The sequence below is a fragment of the Medicago sativa genome, chromosome 3 (genome assembly GCF_051527215.1).
Source record: "Medicago sativa cultivar Bolivia chromosome 3, Bolivia_mono, whole genome shotgun sequence".
NCBI classification, from domain to species: domain Eukaryota; kingdom Viridiplantae; phylum Streptophyta; class Magnoliopsida; order Fabales; family Fabaceae; genus Medicago; species Medicago sativa.
The window spans coordinates 35,870,153-35,891,176 of record NC_140751.1 but is presented as its reverse complement, the minus strand read 5'-3'; the positions used below and the strand labels follow the sequence as shown (position 1 = coordinate 35,891,176).

The following is a 21,024-nucleotide window of genomic DNA, read 5'->3' as shown; positions in this document are numbered from 1 at the left end:
TAATGACATGACGTCCATTAAGTGTACCGCTAATGCCACATCACCCAAATAATTGCCATGTCATCAAAATTGAGAGTGAAATTAATGGAGAGACCAAATATCTCAATTTTAAAATTGAGGAACTAAAATTACGGATTTAAAAATGAGGGGACTAAAATTACGAATTTGTTAAAATAAGGGATCAAAAGTGCAATTAAGCTTATTAAATATTTTCCGTTATACCCTCGTCAAATGAGGATTTGAATCGAGTGTTTTGTGATTGCTCACATCCTCGACAGAACAGGATTAGTCTTCCAAATAGTAAATTTCTCAAGGGAAATAGCACGTTCACCACCTTGATTGATCCCTGAACTGAACTCAACTGTTAGTTATGTTACTGGTTTCATTAAACATACAAATTTCCCCAAAATCTCTCTTTCTCTCTATTTGAAAAATCATGGTAAGGTAAATGTACGTGTTGGATTTGATTTGATTTGATTGATGGATTATGCTAATCGAATATTTTGATTGCAGAATATAATTGCTGGAGCTTTCAAGCCTCCTTGCAAAATTTCAATCTCTTTAACTGATCCAACAACTCGCAAACAGGTAACTGTGAGGTGGATTGAAATGGAATTGAATTATTACCGTTTTCACTTTCGTGTGTTACGAAGCACGGACACGGGACACGACACGGACACTGACACACTGACATTGCTAATAAATTTAATAAAAATCACATAATTCCGACACGGGGACACGCCTAACCCGAGAAGTGTTCGTGCTTCATAGGTGTTACTGTGTGTATATTTGATTTTATGACGACGAAAATTATGAACTGATTTCGTTGTGAAAACCGGCTACATGGATCAAACGACTCCATAATATTGTCATATATCATATCTCTATCCAATTCATTCATTCATTAATCTTCATATCTTTCATTTCTCTTATAGTTTTCTAGGATTTCTTCTGCCTATCGGATTACTTAACATCTGATACGACCCAATTCGAGTAGGGATCACACTCCAGAATTTAGAAAGAGAAACTAGAGATAAAAGAGAGGAAATTCATTATATTTTTCATTGATTCTAAATTTCTAATCCATAAGACATATAATGTTTATATAGGCTTGTGCATACTCATTATAAGATAACTACAACGGCTACACAATAGCACTGCTTAGTAACTAACTAATAGAATATGCCTAAAAGATTCCTTCTAGATTAAGATAAGTCATTCTACCTTGTAGAACTAGTTGAGTCACCAAATTTGTGCTTCTTATTTTAAATATCCTATCAACATCTGATTTACTTTTCTTACTACAAAATCGATAAATTTTTTCTTTACATTGCTAAACCACCTAAGCTGGGTTTCCATTTTTTTATTCTTGTGTTGGTTCTTTATTGTCCAACACTCCGTCTCATACAACATTGTCGGTCTGACAGTTGTATTATGAAATTTTCCCTTTAACTTGAGCGATACTTTTGTATCGCATAAAACACTTAAGGTGTTCCTCCATGAAAATTGAGTTGATGTAGTCACGTAAAAATGAGTTTGAATAATACTTCCGGACCAAAGTCACATTTGGAGGCAAGAACTCTAAATTCTAGCTTCAAGTTAGAATTCATTTTGAAGGAAAAATATTCAAATATGTCAAAATCAATGCTTCTGAAATCACTTTTTCCTCCCCAAAAGTGAAATCAAATAGAGGGTTCTGAGTTTTGTTTTGAGTAGTAACATGTTGATGCTTCTAACTGTATTGCTGTGGGGAAAACATTCTCAATGATTTCCTTATTTCTGTTATTCACTTAGATCATTGAAGTAAGGTTTTGTTTTAGCTTCCACGATATTGAGAAAGTGTTCATCGTTCATTTGTATTCAAAACCTCCAACAAAATCATTTTGATTTAATCTTTTGTACACACCCTTGGTTGTTTTATAGGTTCGCGTGAAGAAGGAAAATGACCAGACAGTTATGGTTCCTCTCTTTCAAAGTCAGGAGAATATAGTTGGGGAGGTACATTGCATGAAATTGTCAACTATTTTGTTTTACCTTTGTTTACTTTCTGGTGATTTCATACTGTTAGCAAATTGAAATTTATTTGTTGAGACGGTAACAGGTTAGTATAGAACCTGTACGTGGGAAGAAGGTTGAGCATAATGGTGTAAAAATTGAGCTTCTTGGTCAAATAGGTGTGTGTGCTTCTGTTCATTCTTTTTGGGTATATTTCTAGGATTGGTTCCTTGCTAATTCAATAGCCATTTTGACTAATAAATGTGCCCTGATTTGCATCCTTTCTTAATTATGTGTTTGTCTGTAGCTTAGAATGAAAATTGTGTTTAGCTTAGGTTCATAGAATAACTATTAACTTCCTTTATTTATTCATTTTTTGTTTATCGTATCATTTTCTATAGTTGAATGTATATATCATATCATTTTCTGAGATTTATAATATTTTAATTTAATGTTTTCTTCAAAAAAAAAAAATTCTGTTTGTATTATATATTTTTTTTCCTTGTTTGCAGAATTGTACTTTGACAGAGGCAGCTTCTATGACTTTACTTCTCTTGGTAAGTTTAAGCTTGTACCACTGAGATCTTTCCTTTTGTTTTTGTCTTCTCCATTTTATTCAGTTTCTAAACTCAGACCTTACTGTAGTGGCAATCAAATATACTACCCTGGTTTTTTATATAAGCAAAAAAGTACATGTATTTTGTCAAAATTTTGATCAAATGCATGTACATTTTTGCTCATATAAAAAACCGGAGTGAATATTTGCTTATCATTTTTATATGCATGGCCTCTCATGTCCTTTCCAATGTAGCTTTCTTCCTATGCTGGGACCTTCATGATGCTTTTTATAACTCCCTATAATTTACGTGCAGTACGCGAACTTGATGTTCCTGGAAATTTATATGAAAAGAAAACTTACCCATTTGAGTTCTCCACTGTTGAAATGCCACATGAATCCTACAATGGGATCAATGTTAGGCTTAGGTATGATAGCTATTTAACTGCTCTGGTAACCTTGAATTCCTGAATTTTAGGTGTATTTTCTTAACTTTTTTAATTTAAAAATGTCAGGAATAACTAGAATTTGTAACATTCAATATTATTTAATAGATGAGAAGTTTATGGTTTATATTTATTGAACTAAGTCCATATACTCTTGTTCGAAAGCAAGATAGAGGACGTGATACAGGAGGAAAAGCGTATAACTATTTCATTTTTTTTATGGGAAGGGTCAAGACCACTTGATTAACTTGGCAGTTAACACTAATAATCTGTTAAAGAAATACTCCACCAACAACGATATGCTGCTAATTCAGGGCTAAATACTTATTCTTATGACTCCAACATTCGTTTTAGATGTTTTTCTTGGTTGGTAATACTTGGTTGGAGAAATGGTTGGTATGATTTTCCCTATTTTATTTTGAATAGGAAAGAATTCATATTTTCCTGCATAATGCCATGGGAATAACTACGAGTGATTTTGGCATAAGTTCAGCTTCATATATCAAGTTTCCCCCAAAATCAGGGTCATACATGTTAATATTGTAGCTTTTGAAGTTAAGCTACATATACAATTTAACTAAATGGTCCCATTCTAGAGGGATATTATATTAGTTAATTGAGAATAGGCTAAAATTTGAAAGTTGCATTATTTTATTTTCCTTAGTGGACAGAAGATAGCCAAATTTACTTTGTTTCTGTTGGTTGACTTATTTGTACAGTAAATGGTCATCATGATAACCTTTTATTTCGGCTTATGGGTTCAAATTGTTCACTTTTTTCATATTTCTTTCAATATTGTCACTGGTCAATAAATTACTTAAAGGTGGAAAGAAATGACCCTTTTTTTGCTATCTTGCAGGTATGTTTTGAAAGTGACAATTAGTCGAAATTTTGTCAACAACATTGTGGAACACATGGATTTTGTAGTGAGTTAATTTTCTTCAATATAAACTCATAGTTTACATCTCTTGAAATCCGCCAACAATATGACCTATATATGATTACATGCATTACATTTCTTCTGTCACAGATCGATTCTGTATGTACATATGGGGGAAATTATTATTAATTAAACTGACACTAACGACAATTTTACTACTGTCCCCGAGGGAATTTGACAACTCATAGACTCAGTCCCTTGAGAGGATTCTGTATGTATATGTATGCATCTGCTTTTGTAATTTATGCTTGTTAACAATGTATGTTTAAGCCTTCAAAAGTGAGTAAGGGATCCTCAAGAAAAGAGTAGAACAGAAAACAACAAAGATTAAGAGAAAATCAATTGAGGTTGCCAAATCATCTACATATATGTGCTTCTGAGATCCCGTAAAAAAGGTTATGGGCTTTACACCTAACCGAAGCCAAATGCCTGATCCTATCCCAAAACAAGTGATGTGCTGATCAAACATTCTTTCCATACAAGGTCAACTATGTTTATTATTCTGTAAATTGCTTTTCCCAAAACCCTAATAAATTTTGATCATGCTAGTTCTAGTTCTAGCTTTAGAGAAAATGTTTTATTTCTCAATGTTTCAGCAAGGCAATACAAAGTGGTATTTATGCAGATCAAATCTCCCATAAATGAGGCGAGAAAGGAAAGGGAAACTGTAGAATGACCATGAATAGAGATATGGTTACATAGATTAAATAGACAAAGCTAAGTAGCTTCTCGGCCACCCTCAACCCTATGTACTAAGAAAGGAAACAACATTACTCCCCTAGTCCTCATGAACGAAGAATCAAAACAGAAACTAATAAATGAGTTGATATGGTATCAAAACTACCAAACCCCTCTTTTCTATGAAATAAACAACTCAATAAAATCACATTAATGCGCCATATTTCCACACTCCCCCTCAAGCTAGGATGTTTTTCTTGACACTGCTTTGGTGTGAATAATCGTTGTCTGCTGACTTGTTGGAGTATACGGAAGGGACATAGTTCCATTTTCTATATTTTGCCTTGACAGAATGGAAATCAACTTCTACATATTTTGTCCTATCATGATGAACCAGGTTCTTAGCAATGCTGATTGCAGACTGATTATCAAACAACACCATTATGGGTTCTGAATTTAGGACTCCAGTTTAATGTAGCACCCTTATTAACCAAATTCCTTCATATATACTTTGAGAAAGAGCTCTAAACCCTGATTTTGCAAAAGTGCGAGACACAACAAATTGAGATGCAAATGCAATAACTTGATATTGAGCTCCTGTCAGTTATATAGCCCTCTCAATCAGCGTCAGTAAATATTTCAATTTCTCTGTTTGCTGTCTTTTAGAATAATAATCCTTGATCTTGTTCCATTTTCAAATTTCAAATATATGAGAATTCTGTATAATACTTTCATATATTCTTTTGCGTGACCAATCATGAATTGGCTCACTGTACTCAATGCAAAGCTTATGTCTTGTCTGATGTGAGTGAAGGGCACTACAATGCCTTTTTTTGTGGTCCTCATGTAATTGTAATGATCCAAAAGAAAAATATATTGTTGCCTTTTAGAAAGGGTGTCCCTTTTTGAGTAAAAATCGTAAGCAGCTACAACTGTCTTGTAACCTAGAATATTAGATGAAGAGTGAAGAACCACACTGACAACACAACAAAATGTTTTTGTCTAGTAATTTTGTCAATTACTACACAAAAAGACACACGGACGGATGGAGCCGCTAGAAGATCTCCATGGTACGTCTCTAGGGGTGGTTTGTTTAGAGACTCCTGGGGCACTATTCTTGGCTGTTTTCAGTTCTTATTATGGAAGCCATTTGGCCATAGAAACAACTTATCAGAAAGGGTGGTACTCCCTCTAGCTGGAGTGTGATTCTAAATTAGTGGTGGATGCTTTTGGTTCGATTTTTTAGGTTCCTTGGAAACTTCAAATTTGGTGGTGGAATTGTTACTTTTATTGTCACCAGATGCTTTTCAGGGTCTCTCATATATTTAGGGAAGATGTTAGTTAAGTTGCGGTCTTGGACATCATATTTTTTGCAGCACTGCAGATGGTAGTTAGGGTCTAAGGTGCCAACATAGTTGAGATTCCTTATCCTTTTGTGATACCTGTGCGCCCCATTAGCCTTTATCTAAAGAATGAAGAAGAACAACGGCCTCAAAGATCAATACTTTAGACCTCTTTGTCAAGAGTCTAATACCATGTTACATATCCACTTTCTCAAAAACTTAAGCATTATGTTGTTGCTGAGAACTAGGGTATCTGTTGCCGGAATTTATCATCGCTGGATGGTAAAAGAAAATGGTAAAATTTAACAAAGAGAAAAATAATTGGAAGCCAAATTTGGGAATCAAATCTAGAGCTGGTCAGGTTCTGGTAAACGGATGCACAATGTTGAAACTGCAAAGATGACGGTGTCTTTTAGATCTGACATATTTCTTGATGGCATGAATTTGATCCAGGCTTTCGCAGGAGGGAAGGAAATGACAAAGGAGCAGTGCGTCACATTAGTTTTCAAATCAAAACGAATCTAATATCAAATTATTTATGAAAAGATACTTATCATTAATGAATTGTACTAAAAGCTTGAGCTGTTTGAACTATCATAAAATATACACCATAGCCCGGCAGGGACTAGAAGGCTTGAGCCTCACAACATAAGTCTTACTGATATACTCAGCCCACGTCCTACAGTCGTGTCTATTACTTTTGTTACTTGAATCGACGTAGTATGGCACATACCGAATTAGACCCGAATAAGATATTAGACCCAATGGTTTAGGAAAAAAAAACCTAGCCGAATAGCCTTAAGGGAGAGGGCATGGAATCTACCAGACAACAGGGAGGCAGGGGGCTTGAAAGGAGGAAGAAGCCATGGAAAAAGCAAGTCATTTATTTGACCTATAGAGAAAAAAACCCTGCCTCGACCACGATAACCTGATCGGAAGAGGTCACTAAACTTCTCTCAGCTTCACCCTAATCACAAAACCTTTTCTCAATGGTGGCTAGGAATCAGCCAGCGGCAACAATTTGTCCCTTGCCACGATTCAGGCCATAGTGGATGAATTTCAGCGTCAGAACCAGGCACTCCAGGAGCAGATGACAATCGTGAACCGGAACACTGTAGTTTATGTGAAGACATGTAGGTATCATACATCCATGACATTTTAACAGGTATTTTTAGATGTTGAGCTCCCGTAGGAGGTTTTAAAATGTGACTTCCGATCAGAGGTTTTAAAAGGGAGAGGGGGGTTCAGATTGGGCGATTTGCATTTCTGTTTATTGTATTTTTTTATAAATATCATGTATCATCCTTGTTTTGCAGATTCTTTTCTCCTTTCATAACTACATTTAAAAGTAGTACATTATAGAAGTAAACCCCATACATATATTATATATTAGATTTATATGGAATAAAGGATAATCAACCGAGGAACTTGTGTTACAAAAACCACCAATATACTGCTTCTTGCCTGATCATGCTATGGCAAGATTTCATATTCTGATTGTCTGAGTAATAACTGTATATTTTCCTTGTATGTCAGTTTGAGATTACTGTACAATGTAGTTTTTTCCCTATGTAAACGTTTTCTTACTACAATATCTGAACAGGTACGCAATTACATTCCAGCACCGTCGATTAATAACAGCATTAAGGTGAGGAGCATGTTCGATTATGAGTAGTACAGATTGTTGATTAACAATCCTTACTGTGATCATTAATTTAATAATTCAATCTATGCTTCTAAAGACTATCTACTCGAAGGTTTTGTTCTGCACTACCTGGAAATAGTTGAAGCTTCATGTTCAGTCATTTTAAACCTCTGTTTCTCTGATCATGCTGTAAATGCCTTTATGCAGATGGAAGTAGGAATTGAAGACTGCTTACACATAGAGTTTGAATACAGTAAAAGCAAGTGAGTCTGAAAAAGGTCATGATTAGTACAGCTTTAATGTACTTATAGAATATTAAAGTAAATTTGCTTTTTAAAATTTTAAAATTAACAGGTATCATCTGAAGGATGTTGTCATTGGCAAAATATACTTTTTACTGGTGAGAATCAAATTAAAAAACATGGAACTTGAAATCAGGCGTCGAGAGTCTACCGGATCAGGGACCAATACATATGTTGAAACGGAGACCCTTGCGAAGTTTGAGTTGATGGATGGTGTTCCAGTCCGAGGTTTGCATTTCCTCTTTACAGCATTTTTAGTTTCTTTATTCGGAAAAATGATTATATTTCGATTAAAATGCATGATGCTTGCGCTAATTTCTTATTCAATGTTTGGAAATAATCTTATATTTTCAATTGGTTGATTAAATAATTGGAGTACAGTACTTTTGGATAAGTTTTATGTAGGAAATAAAGGGGCACTCAATGACAGGGACAAATCCAAAATTGAACCTTTTTGTCAAGAGAGTGAATAATCCAACCAAGCAATTGAGCTCAAGTGGTTAATGAGCTCCATCAAACCTCAAAAAGCCAGGCTAGGCTCTTTAAGGACTATTTGACCATATCTTTAGTCGATGTTAGATCTCAACAATTAGGATCTATACAAGACATGAGAGTATCAACTCTGTCCCTTCTTTTTGGTTTTCTGTTTTTGGAAGTGGTGCTTATACTTGCTGATTTGCTTAGTTAATTTGGAAATACAATATGAAGTATATATTGCTTTTTCTAACATAAATAAAGTATATATTGCTGATATTGGGTTTTTAGGAGAATCTATTCCTATCAGATTATTTCTCAATCCATATGAGTTGACACCAACATATCACAATATCAACAACAAGTTCAGCGTGAAGTATTTTCTAAATCTTGTTTTTGTGGATGACGAAAACCGACGCTACTTCAAGCAGCAAGAAATCATAGTTTATCGCCTTCTTGAAGACTCCTGAATATTTGTGCTTGGAGAGCTGTATGTTTTTTTGCCTTGCAATAAGGAATTGTTTGCCTTGCAATAAGGAATTATTTGCTTGTATCACTTTGCTTAAGTCCCACTCAGTCTATGTTTGGTTCTCTTTTGATAAGAGTGAATTGATTCTGTAAAACTTATTCTGTCTAAAAGTGAGTTGCAGATAAAGTAATTTGTGTCTGGATACATTCATTTAAAATTGAGGTTTTAAAGAAAAATAAAAGTAAGTTGAATTATAATTTGCCTGATGAATCAATTTTAGAATTATAAGCTACAAATAGAAGCTTCAAGTAGAATTGATTTTCCTCCCCAAAATTGATTTCTTAAAAAAAAAAAATGCCAAACATAATTTTATGGAGTTAGAATTGCTTTTGTCACTTGAAAAACACTTCTAAGGCGTCTAGAAGTTAAACCAAACTCTTTCAAAAAGAGAAGTGAAACCAAACACTCATGAGTTGGTTTCATATGTTGGTTCGGAGACATATTTAGTCTCCACCGTTGAGTTGTTCACACTTATGTGAAAATTTTAAATTTCTGCATAAACATAAAAACACTGTTTTCTCCTCCTTTGCCCATATACATGATGAAGTATACAGCTTAAACATTTAGGGGTTATTTGCTTTTTCATGCATGGAGCAAAAGCAATAGGTAAAAAAATAGAAGCATACGATCGATTACATATAAACATGATGATGAAGTATACGCCCCATTACAACACATTTAAGCAAAAAGAAAAGTTACAATGCATTTAAGCCTGATTTTCTTCTTCATCACCCTCCTTATCCTCAACAAAACCATATGGGGCACAAAGCTTGCAATTCTTCACCTTCTTCAAGATATGCAACCCTTTAGTGTCCAGCTCGACTGCTTTGTCAAGCACCTTCATCTGGGCCACAACATTCTTGAAACCATGGGGAACATCAGCCAATAAATCATGTTGAACTTCCTCGATCTTAGCGTTCAACCCAGTCCGGTTCAATTCAGCTAATTTTTCAGACTCATATGATCCTTGAGGGTCAGCGTATTATGTGGTTGTTTTCAACGTGAATTCAAGTTGCTTCTTCTTACGCTCGAGCTCATCCACCTTGCTCGCCTTGTCCTCCGCGGACTTCTTAGCACTTTCAAGTCCCTCTACTTGCCTTTTCACGACAGTAACTTCTCTGTCCTTGTTGGCACATTATGTGATTAAACTGACCAGGATCTCATGCTAAACCTTTGTAGTCAGTGAAGTCAGTTTCCAACTTGCCCCATCCAAGCTTTTCAAAGCCACTACGACACTCAATGTTTTCATTGCCTAGAGAAAACCTTTTGTCAACGCTCAACTCCTTCCAAGTGGACCGAGTTGGTTGACTATAGAGGCGTCAACATCACTTAACATCAGAGTGAGATGACTGTTAAACTTTTCAGGGTTCGAGCATATGCTTGGAGGGTCAACAAAGGGACATCTAAGGTATGAAGGAGTTCTTACTCAACCTCTCTACCTTTCCCTCGGGTGTTTGAGTCAGTTCAAATCCTTTTTGGTTGGTGCACCTCCAAATCTATCACTTATAGCTGCGAGGATCCAATATGATCCATCAGAATCCCAGTATGAATTGGAGAGTTTGGTCAAGAAGTCGAAGATGTTGAACCAATAATCAAGGTATTAGAAAGGTCATTCCTCTTTGTAGCAGTGGTTTTGCTTCCACCTTTTTTGGCGAGTCGAATCAACTTCTCCTAAAAGTTCAGCATAACGTCTGCGAGCAATACAAGACAAATACAGTTAGTAACGAACTAACCAAAATGCAAAAGAAATATCAAGAATACACCACAAGAAGGAATAGGTATTTACCCAACAAACTTTTCGCCTCAACGACACTCACACACCTCAAAAGCTTGTAGGTGTTAATAAAGTGAGCCCTCTTAAGAGGTTGGCCCTCGAAATTAAACAGGGGTTCCTGGTTACTACCTACCACGTTAGAGAGAATCAGGCTAGAAACATAAGCCTAGAGTTTATTGTAGTCTCCTGTCTCCCTCGTCGACAAGCGATCGTAGGCATAAACGAACTCTCTCGTTTGCTGATTAAAATGATCCTTACACCAGTAAAAAAAGAATTAAGGGACCTCAACATTGAAGAAGCTCCCATTTGCCCAAGCGTAACTCCTTGTCTGCATGATATTGTTTAAAGATGATTTGTTCTTAGGTTTGATGAGGAAATACATATCCTTAAACCCTCGAACTAGATCAGTAAAAATGCTAAAAAACTTCATGTTCGGCTTCAGAGACACCCAACTTCTGCCTCCACCCTTATATGATCCTTGCAATAGGGTTAAAACAGAGGAGAAGAAGAAGAAGAAGAATGAGATGGTAGGGATCAGTTTAAGATATTCTCAAATCAACTCAAAGGCTCGAACAAACGCCAACGAGCTTGGATATTGTTGTGAGTGGGATAACTACAACCACTTGAGGACCTATTTTTTCTAGAAAGCCATTAAAGGGCATCCTGAAACCCATATCCGTGAACGCCACCTCGTACATGGGGATCATGTTCTCCTCGCAGTGAGGGCATATCATATTCTCTACCGAGGGAATACTGAATTCCATTCCTCGACCCCTGTACGGTTTATGGCCATGAAGGGATGCTCAAACGTCCCCAGGAAGGAATAAATGCCTAGCGTCGTCAAAGGTTCGTCCCCAATCCACGCATCTATAAGCTCTTTGACTGGGATCTAGCCTTGTCTTCTAGTAGCCATATCAAACCTAAAAGAAAATGAGGGAAAAATGAATTCAACATTCGTATTAACCTCCTTTATCCGATCAAGTCGGTTCAACGAGGAAGAGCATGAATGTTCCTCGCGAACGATGAATTCCCTAAAATGAAACTCAGATACCTAGAAATTCTAAATATATGATGGGAACCACCACTTACGAAGGCTCCTGGTTTGATTCTAAGTTTAGAACCATCGTCTAACACCAACATTCATAGTAGAAAACATAGAAAAACTAGTAAACTACCTAGAACCTGATGGTTTTCGAAAAACATAATCCGGTTTCAGTGCATAACCACCACCTATCGCAATGGAAACAACCAACATTCATCTTCTACTATAAAAACATGATTACGATGTAATTAAACTAAAGCATAAAACATGAAAGAGGTGAAGGACGGGAACATCAACCTGTTTTTAAAAAGAAAGACGAAACAAGAAGAACGAACTCCTCTTGAATTTGGAAATGCAGAAGCATAAACTTCAAAAGCTTTGTAAAATACTCAAAATGGAACAAACTTGATATAAGAAGAGTAAAAAGTGTTTTGAATAACTACCTAAGCCATTTATACTCATTAAAACGTTTGAAAGTCTAGAGACGCCCATTCAGCATAGCGCTTCACGCGGAGTCTCATTCCATTAAATCAAAACAACGGTCCATATCATAATATATGATCAATCCAACGGCTCAATACAAAATCCATCAAAGTCCAAGTGGCGGGATGGATCCAACAAATATGAACCTTCCTCAAAAACCAACACTGGAAAAACCACTCAAAGGAAGCGATGGCAAAGCGGGCCGCTCCACCCCCCATTTAGGACTGTCCCACTTAAGTATGTAAAACACGGGACGAGACGAGCAAAGACAATTTAGATGGTCGAGTCCAAAATTTCACCCCGCCTCGCTTAATAGCTAGCCGACCCATCAAACAAAAAAAACTATTTTTTAACTCACTTTGTTGTTATAAAAAACAAAATTTAGTGTTATTAAAAAAATAAAGAAAACTGACAACAAATATATTTGTGTTCAAAATAAGTTTATAAGACAACTTTAATTATGAAGAAATATTAAGGTGATTCACTTTAAATTTTGCAGACTCATGGAACAAAAATAAATAAAAAATAGCAAGTTGACGAGTTGGTGGGGCTGACCCGCACCATCCTGCCTCGTTTTTCAGCGAGGTTAATGAGGCGGCCCAACTAGAGGTAACGAGTTTAAAATTTTGTCTCAGCCCGTCAAAAATAGCTGGCTAAACGAGTCTGCTCGAAAGATTGGGTTTCGTTTTGCCACCCATACTTAACGAATGTAATTAAGTGCATTATTAACCCTTACATGTGAGACCCAGTTACCAAAGGTCATGTCCCCTTAATCTCTTTCACGAGATACTCGTAATAAATTCTGAGAGGACAAACGATCACACCATTTAAAAGGACACCAAATAGTCACACTCATTCGCGAGCAGTTGTTTTAACGAGCATAAGATAAAACCTTTACAAAACATCGCTCGTAAAATCAAAACTTCACCAGCTTTACACGAGAAGGGTCCTTATAATAAAAAAAATTGGCTCCTTGCGAGCACTCCGTGGAAAAACTTTGCAACGAACATCATTACCCTTAGTGCTCGGCGAGCATATTTTTTTCAAATTAACTAGCTCCACGCGAGCACATTACAAAAAATAGTTCCAAATCAAACAATCAAATTCACTAGCTTCTTGCAAGCACAATTCTTTATACGAACAGTGTCCTTCTCGAACCGCCCATCTCCATTACTCCTAAAACTTGATTTCACACAAATTACAAGTATAAAGCAAGCATCAAACCCTCCATGATTCAGTTCCCACGAGCATAATACCATCACACTCGAAGTCACCACTCTTACTCTAAGAGCAACAACTTGGGGGACTACTCTTCTGGACTCCCCAAAGGCGTATGCTCACAACAATTAAGACCTAATTAACTAGACCAATTCATCATTGGCCCAATTACTTACTTCACACCCTCTCTTTGGGGGGGGGGGGGGGGGGCGCTTGTAGCAACATGGGGTGCCGTTTCAAACAGAATCATAACGCCTCCCATGATTGCCATCTAGTAACGCTTGAAGTTTACGGTTCCTGCAACTGTAACCGTTGAATAACGACACCAGCACTTCCTCTTTATATAAGGGGACTTTTCACAGTCCTCAAAGGTACAATTTACTTCAACCTTTGTCTCTATTCTAAGAACTGTCTGCAGGTACACCCCATATCCGTTCCAAACTCATATAAACAACCAACTCTGACACTATTTTGTTGATTAGGTAAAATCAAATATATACATTACTTTTTAAAATGTTGTACATAAAACAAATTAATCATTAACCAATTATAACTTTGACCGACAAATTTATCCATATTATAAAAGTGTTAGAAAATAATGTAGATATATTAGTATTTTGTCAAGAATAAATTGGATAATGAGAAATTTTAATAATAAAATAGGGGTTTTATAATGACGAGAGTAATTTGGAGCATATCCTCGGGTACGGGTATATAATGACGAGAGTAATTTGGAGCATATCCTCGGGTACGGGTACAGGTGTATATATATTCTCATTCCCCTCTCTAATTTTCCACATTTATTGTATTACTTCTCTCTCTCTCTCTCTCTCTCTCTCTCTCTCTCTCTCAAGCTCAAACAAACGCCTTTCTCTCACCTCCTCCAATGGCCGACCAGCTCACTGATGATCAGATCGCCGAGTTCAAGGAAGCCTTCAGCCTATTCGATAAGGATGGCGATGGTCTCTTTTCTCAGATTCCTTTTTCATTCTCTTTTTCTTTCATTTCTTTTCTCGTCTTTCTTAGATCTAGTTATTCATATATATTTTTTTTGCATGTTTCGTGTTTGTATCTTTTACCGTTTTGTTCTTTATTTTTCTTTGATGTTTATTCGTGATCTAGGGTTCATTTCTTGATTGATTTTTTTTTTTTTGTGTTGATTGCTATTGTTACTGAATTTTGTTTGATTCACGTGACTTTTGTTTGATCATGGGTATATGTAGATGTGGATCGTAAGATTTTAAGCCTTTTTGAATTTTTAAGGAGGGGTTGTTTGATTTCTCGTTGTTTTGTATTTTAATGCGAATTTTCTGATGACGAATTTTGTGCTAGATTTACTTATATTTGAATATCTTATATTTGAATATGGGATGTATACCTTTGAGTTTGTGTTGCTGTAATTTGGTTTCATGTGGAGATTCCCATTTTTGTCAATTGAATGGCAAGTTAGATTGTTGTAGGCTATAAGCACGGACACACGCTAACACCGTTAATAATTTGAAAAAATCACATAATTCAGTGTAATTATAATACATGTCGGACATGACATGGGTCCCACACAGGGACACACCTAATCTGAAGAATGTCCGTAGTTCATAGGTTGCAGGAAATTGATTGAGCATTATGCATCTCTGGTTTAAATCTAGGATTTAGGGTTAGCTGTTATAAGTTTTGTCCTCCCTATCATTATAGAATATACTTGTATATGATTGTGGTCATAATTTGGTAAAATCCGTTTTTTAGAGTCGAGTTCCGCAAAAAAAGATTCAAATCGTCTAAAATAGGGCAACATTTTGTTTCATGTGCGCCTTTTGTTTTGATCGAAGGGAATGTGTTATTTGGTTTCTTATTGCTAGACATTCTTATTCACATTTGGATTTTATTATTTAAGAGTATCTTTTCCATTACAGTATGAGAAGTTTCTGTTTCTACCGTGATGTATAATGGTGTACGAGGGAGACCCAACAACCATGTATATATACAGCTTCATATATGTTTATCTTTTGTTCTTATGATATGTGTTTAACTATTTGAAACATACTGTAGGTTGTATCACTACCAAGGAACTCGGAACTGTAATGAGGTCTCTTGGGCAAAACCCAACTGAGGCAGAGCTACAAGACATGATCAATGAAGTTGATGCTGATGGCAATGGTACCATTGATTTCCCTGAATTCCTCAACCTGATGGCCCGTAAGATGAAAGACACTGATTCAGAGGAGGAACTTAAGGAAGCCTTCCGTGTGTTTGACAAGGATCAGAACGGTTTTATTTCTGCTGCTGAGCTCCGTCATGTTATGACAAATCTTGGTGAGAAGTTGACAGACGAAGAAGTTGATGAGATGATTCGTGAAGCCGATGTGGATGGTGATGGGCAGATCAACTATGAGGAGTTTGTCAAAGTTATGATGGCCAAGTGAGGACCAATCAACCATAACCGTAATTTTAAAAGCGTATAAAAAAGAAAAAGGGACAGGGCAGATAAGTTTTGATGAGGATTCTATTTCCATTAGGGTCGTTAGTTTTTGTTGGTCGAGTGTCTATTTTCTTGTTTGCTTTAATTGGTACTGCTCCTTATTAGTTTCCTACTTGTTTGTTCTGTCCCTTGTTTCAGTAGTTTGGGTTAGTTGTTTCTTACCATGCATTGTTACTTTACTTTTCATCTTTTTTGGTTATTATTATGAACCTAGAACTATTGGATCTTTTATGTGTTTGGTTACAACAATATGCTGTTAATATTTACATCCTTTGGCATATGATTTTGGATTTAATGCAATTGGCTCGTGAGTTTAAAAAAAAGTTGAATTAGTTATGTTTTGTTTATGATTGTTTTATATATCTCTCTATTGCAATATCACCACTTTTGAGAGGATTTTGAGTTAAGCTGTGGATGTGAAACCATCTGTTACTGACGAATTCAGCAAAATCGTTGCAAATTTGTTTTTTTTTTTTTTTTAATTACAAAGCTAAAACATAAGGTATTTTAAAGGTCAAATACCTCTTTTGGTCTTCAAGTTTGACAGAAATATGAGGTTGGCCCTTTAAATCGAACTTACATGACCTATTTGAAACGTAAATAACTTAAAGGACTAACCCAATATTTAGCCTATTTTAAATTTTCAAAACACTTAACTAATTTGTAGTGGATTGTGAAAGCTGTTTGTTGCTTAGGTGTTGGAAGCTGTATAGGGTGAAGGGAATTTAGACCAGCTGTGATTTTGTTTTTCTCTTTGTTGATAAAAGACATTTTTGTATTAAAATAGCAAAAGCTCGAAACTTGATTTTCTTTTTATCCACTATAAATAAAATAAAAATAATGATTTCATAGGGGAACAACGTTATTTGCCGGTGCCCAGCATCTGTTGTCCCAATTCTTTCTTACAATAGGATATAGAATGTTTTTTTTTTTTTGAAACGGCAAAAATTTATTAACCGACGAGCCCGTGCGAGAAGCACTAATAAGCTCGGGTGGAGAAAAAAATACAATAAGGGGAAATCGGTTGCCATACAATCACCAGGCTCGAACAAAAACCCCTTTAAAAACCACCCAAAAAATAAAAAGGATCAACCCCAAGAGTAATGACGCAAGAATATACATTTGACGAAACACATGCATACCCCTTCGTCAGCACCAAAAAACCACCCCAAACAAAACAAAACTAGTTGATCCTCTGCAGATAAACACTGGCGCTATACCTCCCAAAAACCTCCCATACGGATTGAAACTGCCTCATGAGCCTAAAGAATGAAATAGCCAAAACAAACTTGCTGCAGGCATGCTACAACATAAACTGAAACAGCCAAAGCAAAGAAGCTGCTACCCCCCGCGTGAACACCACTAGCTGCCAAGCCGCCTAAAAAACCTCCAGAAAGCCCGTAACAGCCACAACAACCTCCAGAAAACCAGACGACAGAGAAAGGCCTCCAAAACTCAAATAAAACACGGCAGCAGCAAGACACCAGAACCTGAACAGCACCGCACATGAAGGACATCAGTTACCCAGAAACAAATCAGCGCATCAAGCATTCACGTGGACTCCACAACCACCCATACAAAAGACACGGCTGAAAATTGAGTCTTCCCAACGCCCACTTCCAAGACAACACCTTGATATCATCCACCACCTCCTCCCATCTCATCACCGCATTATTAAAAATACACTCATTCCTAGCTTTCCAAATCCCCCAAATCGCCGCTTGCCAAATCACTCTCAATCCTTTCCGGACTTTTTTATTCCTCACACCACTACTCCAACACTCCCAATGGATAAACAAATTCGGTGGCATTATAAAATTCAAATCCAACCAACCCATTAAATTCATCCAAATTCTCGTAACCGTGTTACAATGAAGGAAAATATGGGATGTGCACTCCGGCATCGACATACACCAAACACAATTAGAGTCCATGTCCGGAGGCAAACAATGCCTAAATTCCAAATTCCGTCTCGTGGGAATACGATCAAGAAGAGCCTTCCACACAAACGCCGACACCTTAGAAGGGGCCCCCACCTTCTAAATGTTACGGAAAACATACTTCTCACCATCCGAAAAGGTGCCATCTACCCTCCTCCCCTTTTCCAACTTCAAATACACGGATTTCACCGTGAACACCTCTTCCCCATCCAACTTCCACCGCCACACATCTTCCGCGTTATTCAAAGCAAAACCGTCCAAATCTCTCAAAAGTGCATTGAGAAGATTTTCTTCCCACACAAACAACCGACGTCTCCAAGTAAAGACCCAACTTCCTCTGTTAACATTATCCGTCCACATATCGTCGACCTTAGCCTCTTGTTGGGTAGAGATAGAGAAGAGTCTACTATATTTAAGCTTAAAAGGGACATCTCCTCTCCAAGCCACCTTCCAAAAGCTAGTTGTTGTCCCATCCCCCACACGCCTATCTATTTCTTCATTAAACCAAGCCTCCTCCCCCCCCCCCTTATCTAGATTGACTAGATCTTTCCACCACTTTGAAGCACCCCTTGGACAAACTTCCTCCCTCCCCTCCATTTTAGCACAAACATTGTTACCATACCTCTCCACAAGAACCTCCTTCCAAAGAGCCTTCTCATCAAATAACAACCTCCACCTCCACTTGGCAAGCAAGCTCAAATTCATCAACCAAACATCTTTAACACCAAGACCTCCAAATTCCTTTGGTTGGCATACCTCATTCCACTTAACCCAATTAATTTTCCTCCCTCCCCCCACACCACCCCAAAGAAACTCCCTTTGTAATCTAACAATGTTCTTCCACACTTTCACCGGCAATTTGAAGAAGGAAAGATGGAAAATAGGAATAGAATTCAAAATGGAATTAAGGAGGACGATTCTTCCACCAAGGCTAATATACTTGTTCCCCCAAGAGTACAATCTCTTTGTAAGTTGGTCCAAAAGCGGATCCCAAGTTGCCACTCTACCCGGATTACCTCCTACCGGCAAACCCAAATAACGGAACGGGAAACTCCCTTGGCTACAATTCAAAAAATTGCACGCCATCTCCATGAACCGAATGTGACTGTTCACTCTTCCCACCTCCTTTTCTTGAACCACAACCTTATTAATTTCAAACATATTATTCACAGACTCCACACCCACTTCTGTTGCAGGCCCAAATGACCTTAAAGGCCCACTAGAGCGGTGGGAGCCACAATCAAGTCCCACATCTCCGTTTCGTCCAGCTACACACGCCATACAAGGTACACTCGGCTTGGCCAAGAGACTCGGCTCCATCGGCTTGGCCAAGAGACTCGGCTCCAGCGAATCAGCCTCTACATGAACAGCCTGGTCCCCACCTTTCCCCAACATCGGGCCCTGTACCTCCACATGTCCATCACAAACAGTCTGCTTCTTTGAAAGAGACATTCCCTTTACTCCTTTCTGCCCGTTATGTTCCTCCATGCCTGTCCCAGCTGCCACCATTTGACTCTTCAAAATAGGCTGGACTTGAAAAAGTTTCTCCAAATGAGTAAGGGAAGGCGGCCCCACTTCTGCAGACCTCTCTGTACTTCCCAATTGTCTTCTCAGCATTAAAGAATTACCATAAGCCCCAGGCCCACTCAAGTCCCCTAACTGTACGGAAAGTACAGGTCTAGGACTCCCGTCACTTTCCACTTCTCCAAACTCCGGCGGATCACAGCCTCTTCCACCACCGTGGGACGAGACAGAAACGTCCTCCCACCCCAAACCCGCCTCTTTCTTCAACCCCATCGCCGGGACCACCTCCTCCACCACCCATACATTGAATACAGACCCCATCACCTCAACCCTTAATTGTTCATTGATAAAAGACATTGAAGTAGTGCCAACAAACAACCTAGCCATATCCAATCTGCTCAAGTTAATAATATCCTCATCAAAGTCCAGAAACTCTCCAAAGAGAGCTCCCAACTTTTTGAAGCTTTGTTCATCCCAAACATGCATTGGCAACCCATAGATTCTGAGCCAGATACGCCTTTGCTTGGCCACCATGTGTGGTAACCACCGATTTACCGATTTAAACAGACCTCTCCACCATTGATCCTTCCTTCGATCTGCTTCCACAATCAAAGAAGGTTCAGCCGATTCCAACATCACCAGATTACCTCCCATAGAGGTCACAGAGATATTCTTCAACCCTCCCAACATCAAGCTGTTCTGAACCTGAACAACTTCTCTGTGGAAAGAGAGAGTGGCTACAAAACAGTTCTCCAGAGCCTTCATCCTAGCTTCTGATGGAAAAACCACAACCGTTCTCAACACCGCCGGTAAAACACCATGCTGACTCTGCTGGACCACCGCCTTGAAGGATCTCCCTGCCATAACCTCATCCCTTCTGCCACCAGCGACCTCCCTATTTGGCACTGACGATTGAACTTGCTTCTCTTGTCTGCCAAACTTTGCCTTCTGAACCTTCAATCTAGTATCACCCAACCAGACCTCCTCCAACCTTGAGCCCAACACATCCACATCATCCACCTCTTGGAACTTGACAAATCCAAACCTCCTCCCATACCGATCAGCCTTCAAAGGAACATAGACCTCACCCACCTTGCCAAATCTCCAGAAAATAGTGTACAACTCTGAAACCTTGAATCCCTCCGGCAGGTTCGTGAAGAAGAACGACGTAGCCGAATTGTCGAGGTGTTTGACATAGCCTGGTCGCTTTCCGGCCACCGTAGCTCCACCTACATGCCCCACCCTTGTTTGCACGTGCCCAACTTCTCTCTCTAGAACCCTCTCACTCTCTCTCATTGTGTCTTTTTTCATCAGGATATAGAATGTTAATGTTGAACATAACTTTTGTGTTTGCTTCACATCAAAGCAAAGCATGAGTTGGAGAGAATGAAAGCAGCTGAATTTGGATTTGATTTGGTGTCTGCCTTTTATGTTGTCTTTCTCTTTATGGTCCTAATCTGTAGGCATGCTTATTACGTAGCAAAGAATAACATTTTCCAGATAGATAGATTAAAGCTTAAAATACTGATTGGATTCAAAGCAGGTAGGATGAGAAAAGCAGTCCCAAATATCCAACTATTTTATCAGAAGGCAAAAGAGGGTGGAATTTTTTTAGTAGAAAACGTCTCATGGTATAATTCCGAACAATTTTTTTTTTTT

At 37.8% G+C, this 21,024-nt stretch overlaps 2 protein-coding genes and 1 long non-coding RNA gene across 6 annotated transcripts in view; all 3 read left to right on the top strand.

The window, feature by feature from the left end:
* The window catches only part of LOC146937364 (uncharacterized), a 100,948-nt gene that overhangs the window by 42,752 nt on the left and 37,172 nt on the right, over window positions 1–21,024 (top strand). The window lies entirely within an intron of this gene.
* On the top strand, window positions 247–9,105 carry LOC146937370 (vacuolar protein sorting-associated protein 26A-like). Of its 4 annotated transcripts, none has more exons than XM_085751721.1 (11): window positions 247–439; window positions 514–588; window positions 1,924–1,998; window positions 2,102–2,174; window positions 2,508–2,552; window positions 2,868–2,979; window positions 3,857–3,923; window positions 7,562–7,606; window positions 7,811–7,866; window positions 7,958–8,133; window positions 8,690–9,105. In XM_085751721.1, exons 1-11 carry the CDS (start codon window positions 437–439, stop codon window positions 8,713–8,715), a joined length of 753 nt encoding a protein of 250 aa, XP_085607847.1. In that variant the 5' UTR covers window positions 247–436; the 3' UTR covers window positions 8,716–9,105. The 4 variants fall into 4 exon arrangements, with proteins under 4 accessions (XP_085607847.1, XP_085607844.1, XP_085607846.1 ...); XM_085751718.1 differs by having other exon boundaries at window positions 8,671–9,105; XM_085751720.1 differs by having other exon boundaries at window positions 247–444; window positions 8,671–9,105.
* LOC146937369 (calmodulin-1) lies at window positions 14,222–15,948 on the top strand. The gene is made up of 2 exons (XM_085751731.1): window positions 14,222–14,387; window positions 15,472–15,948. Exons 1-2 carry the CDS (start codon window positions 14,312–14,314, stop codon window positions 15,843–15,845), a joined length of 450 nt encoding a protein of 149 aa, XP_085607857.1. The 5' UTR covers window positions 14,222–14,311; the 3' UTR covers window positions 15,846–15,948.

What these genes read in the sequence shown, in the direction of transcription:
- LOC146937369 (XM_085751731.1), top strand. Translation starts at nt 14,312, where the DNA reads ATGGCCGACCAGCTCACTGATGATCAGATCGCCGAGTTCAAGGAAGCC. An exon ending in ATTCGATAAGGATGGCGATG is followed by an intron (nt 14,388 to 15,471) that starts GTCTCTTTTCTC and finishes AACATACTGTAG; the next exon opens with GTTGTATCACTACCAAGGAA.
- LOC146937370 (XM_085751718.1), top strand. An exon ending in CTATGACTTTACTTCTCTTG is followed by an intron (nt 2,553 to 2,867) that starts GTAAGTTTAAGC and finishes ATTTACGTGCAG; the next exon opens with TACGCGAACTTGATGTTCCT. An exon ending in TTTGAATACAGTAAAAGCAA is followed by an intron (nt 7,867 to 7,957) that starts GTGAGTCTGAAA and finishes TAAAATTAACAG; the next exon opens with GTATCATCTGAAGGATGTTG.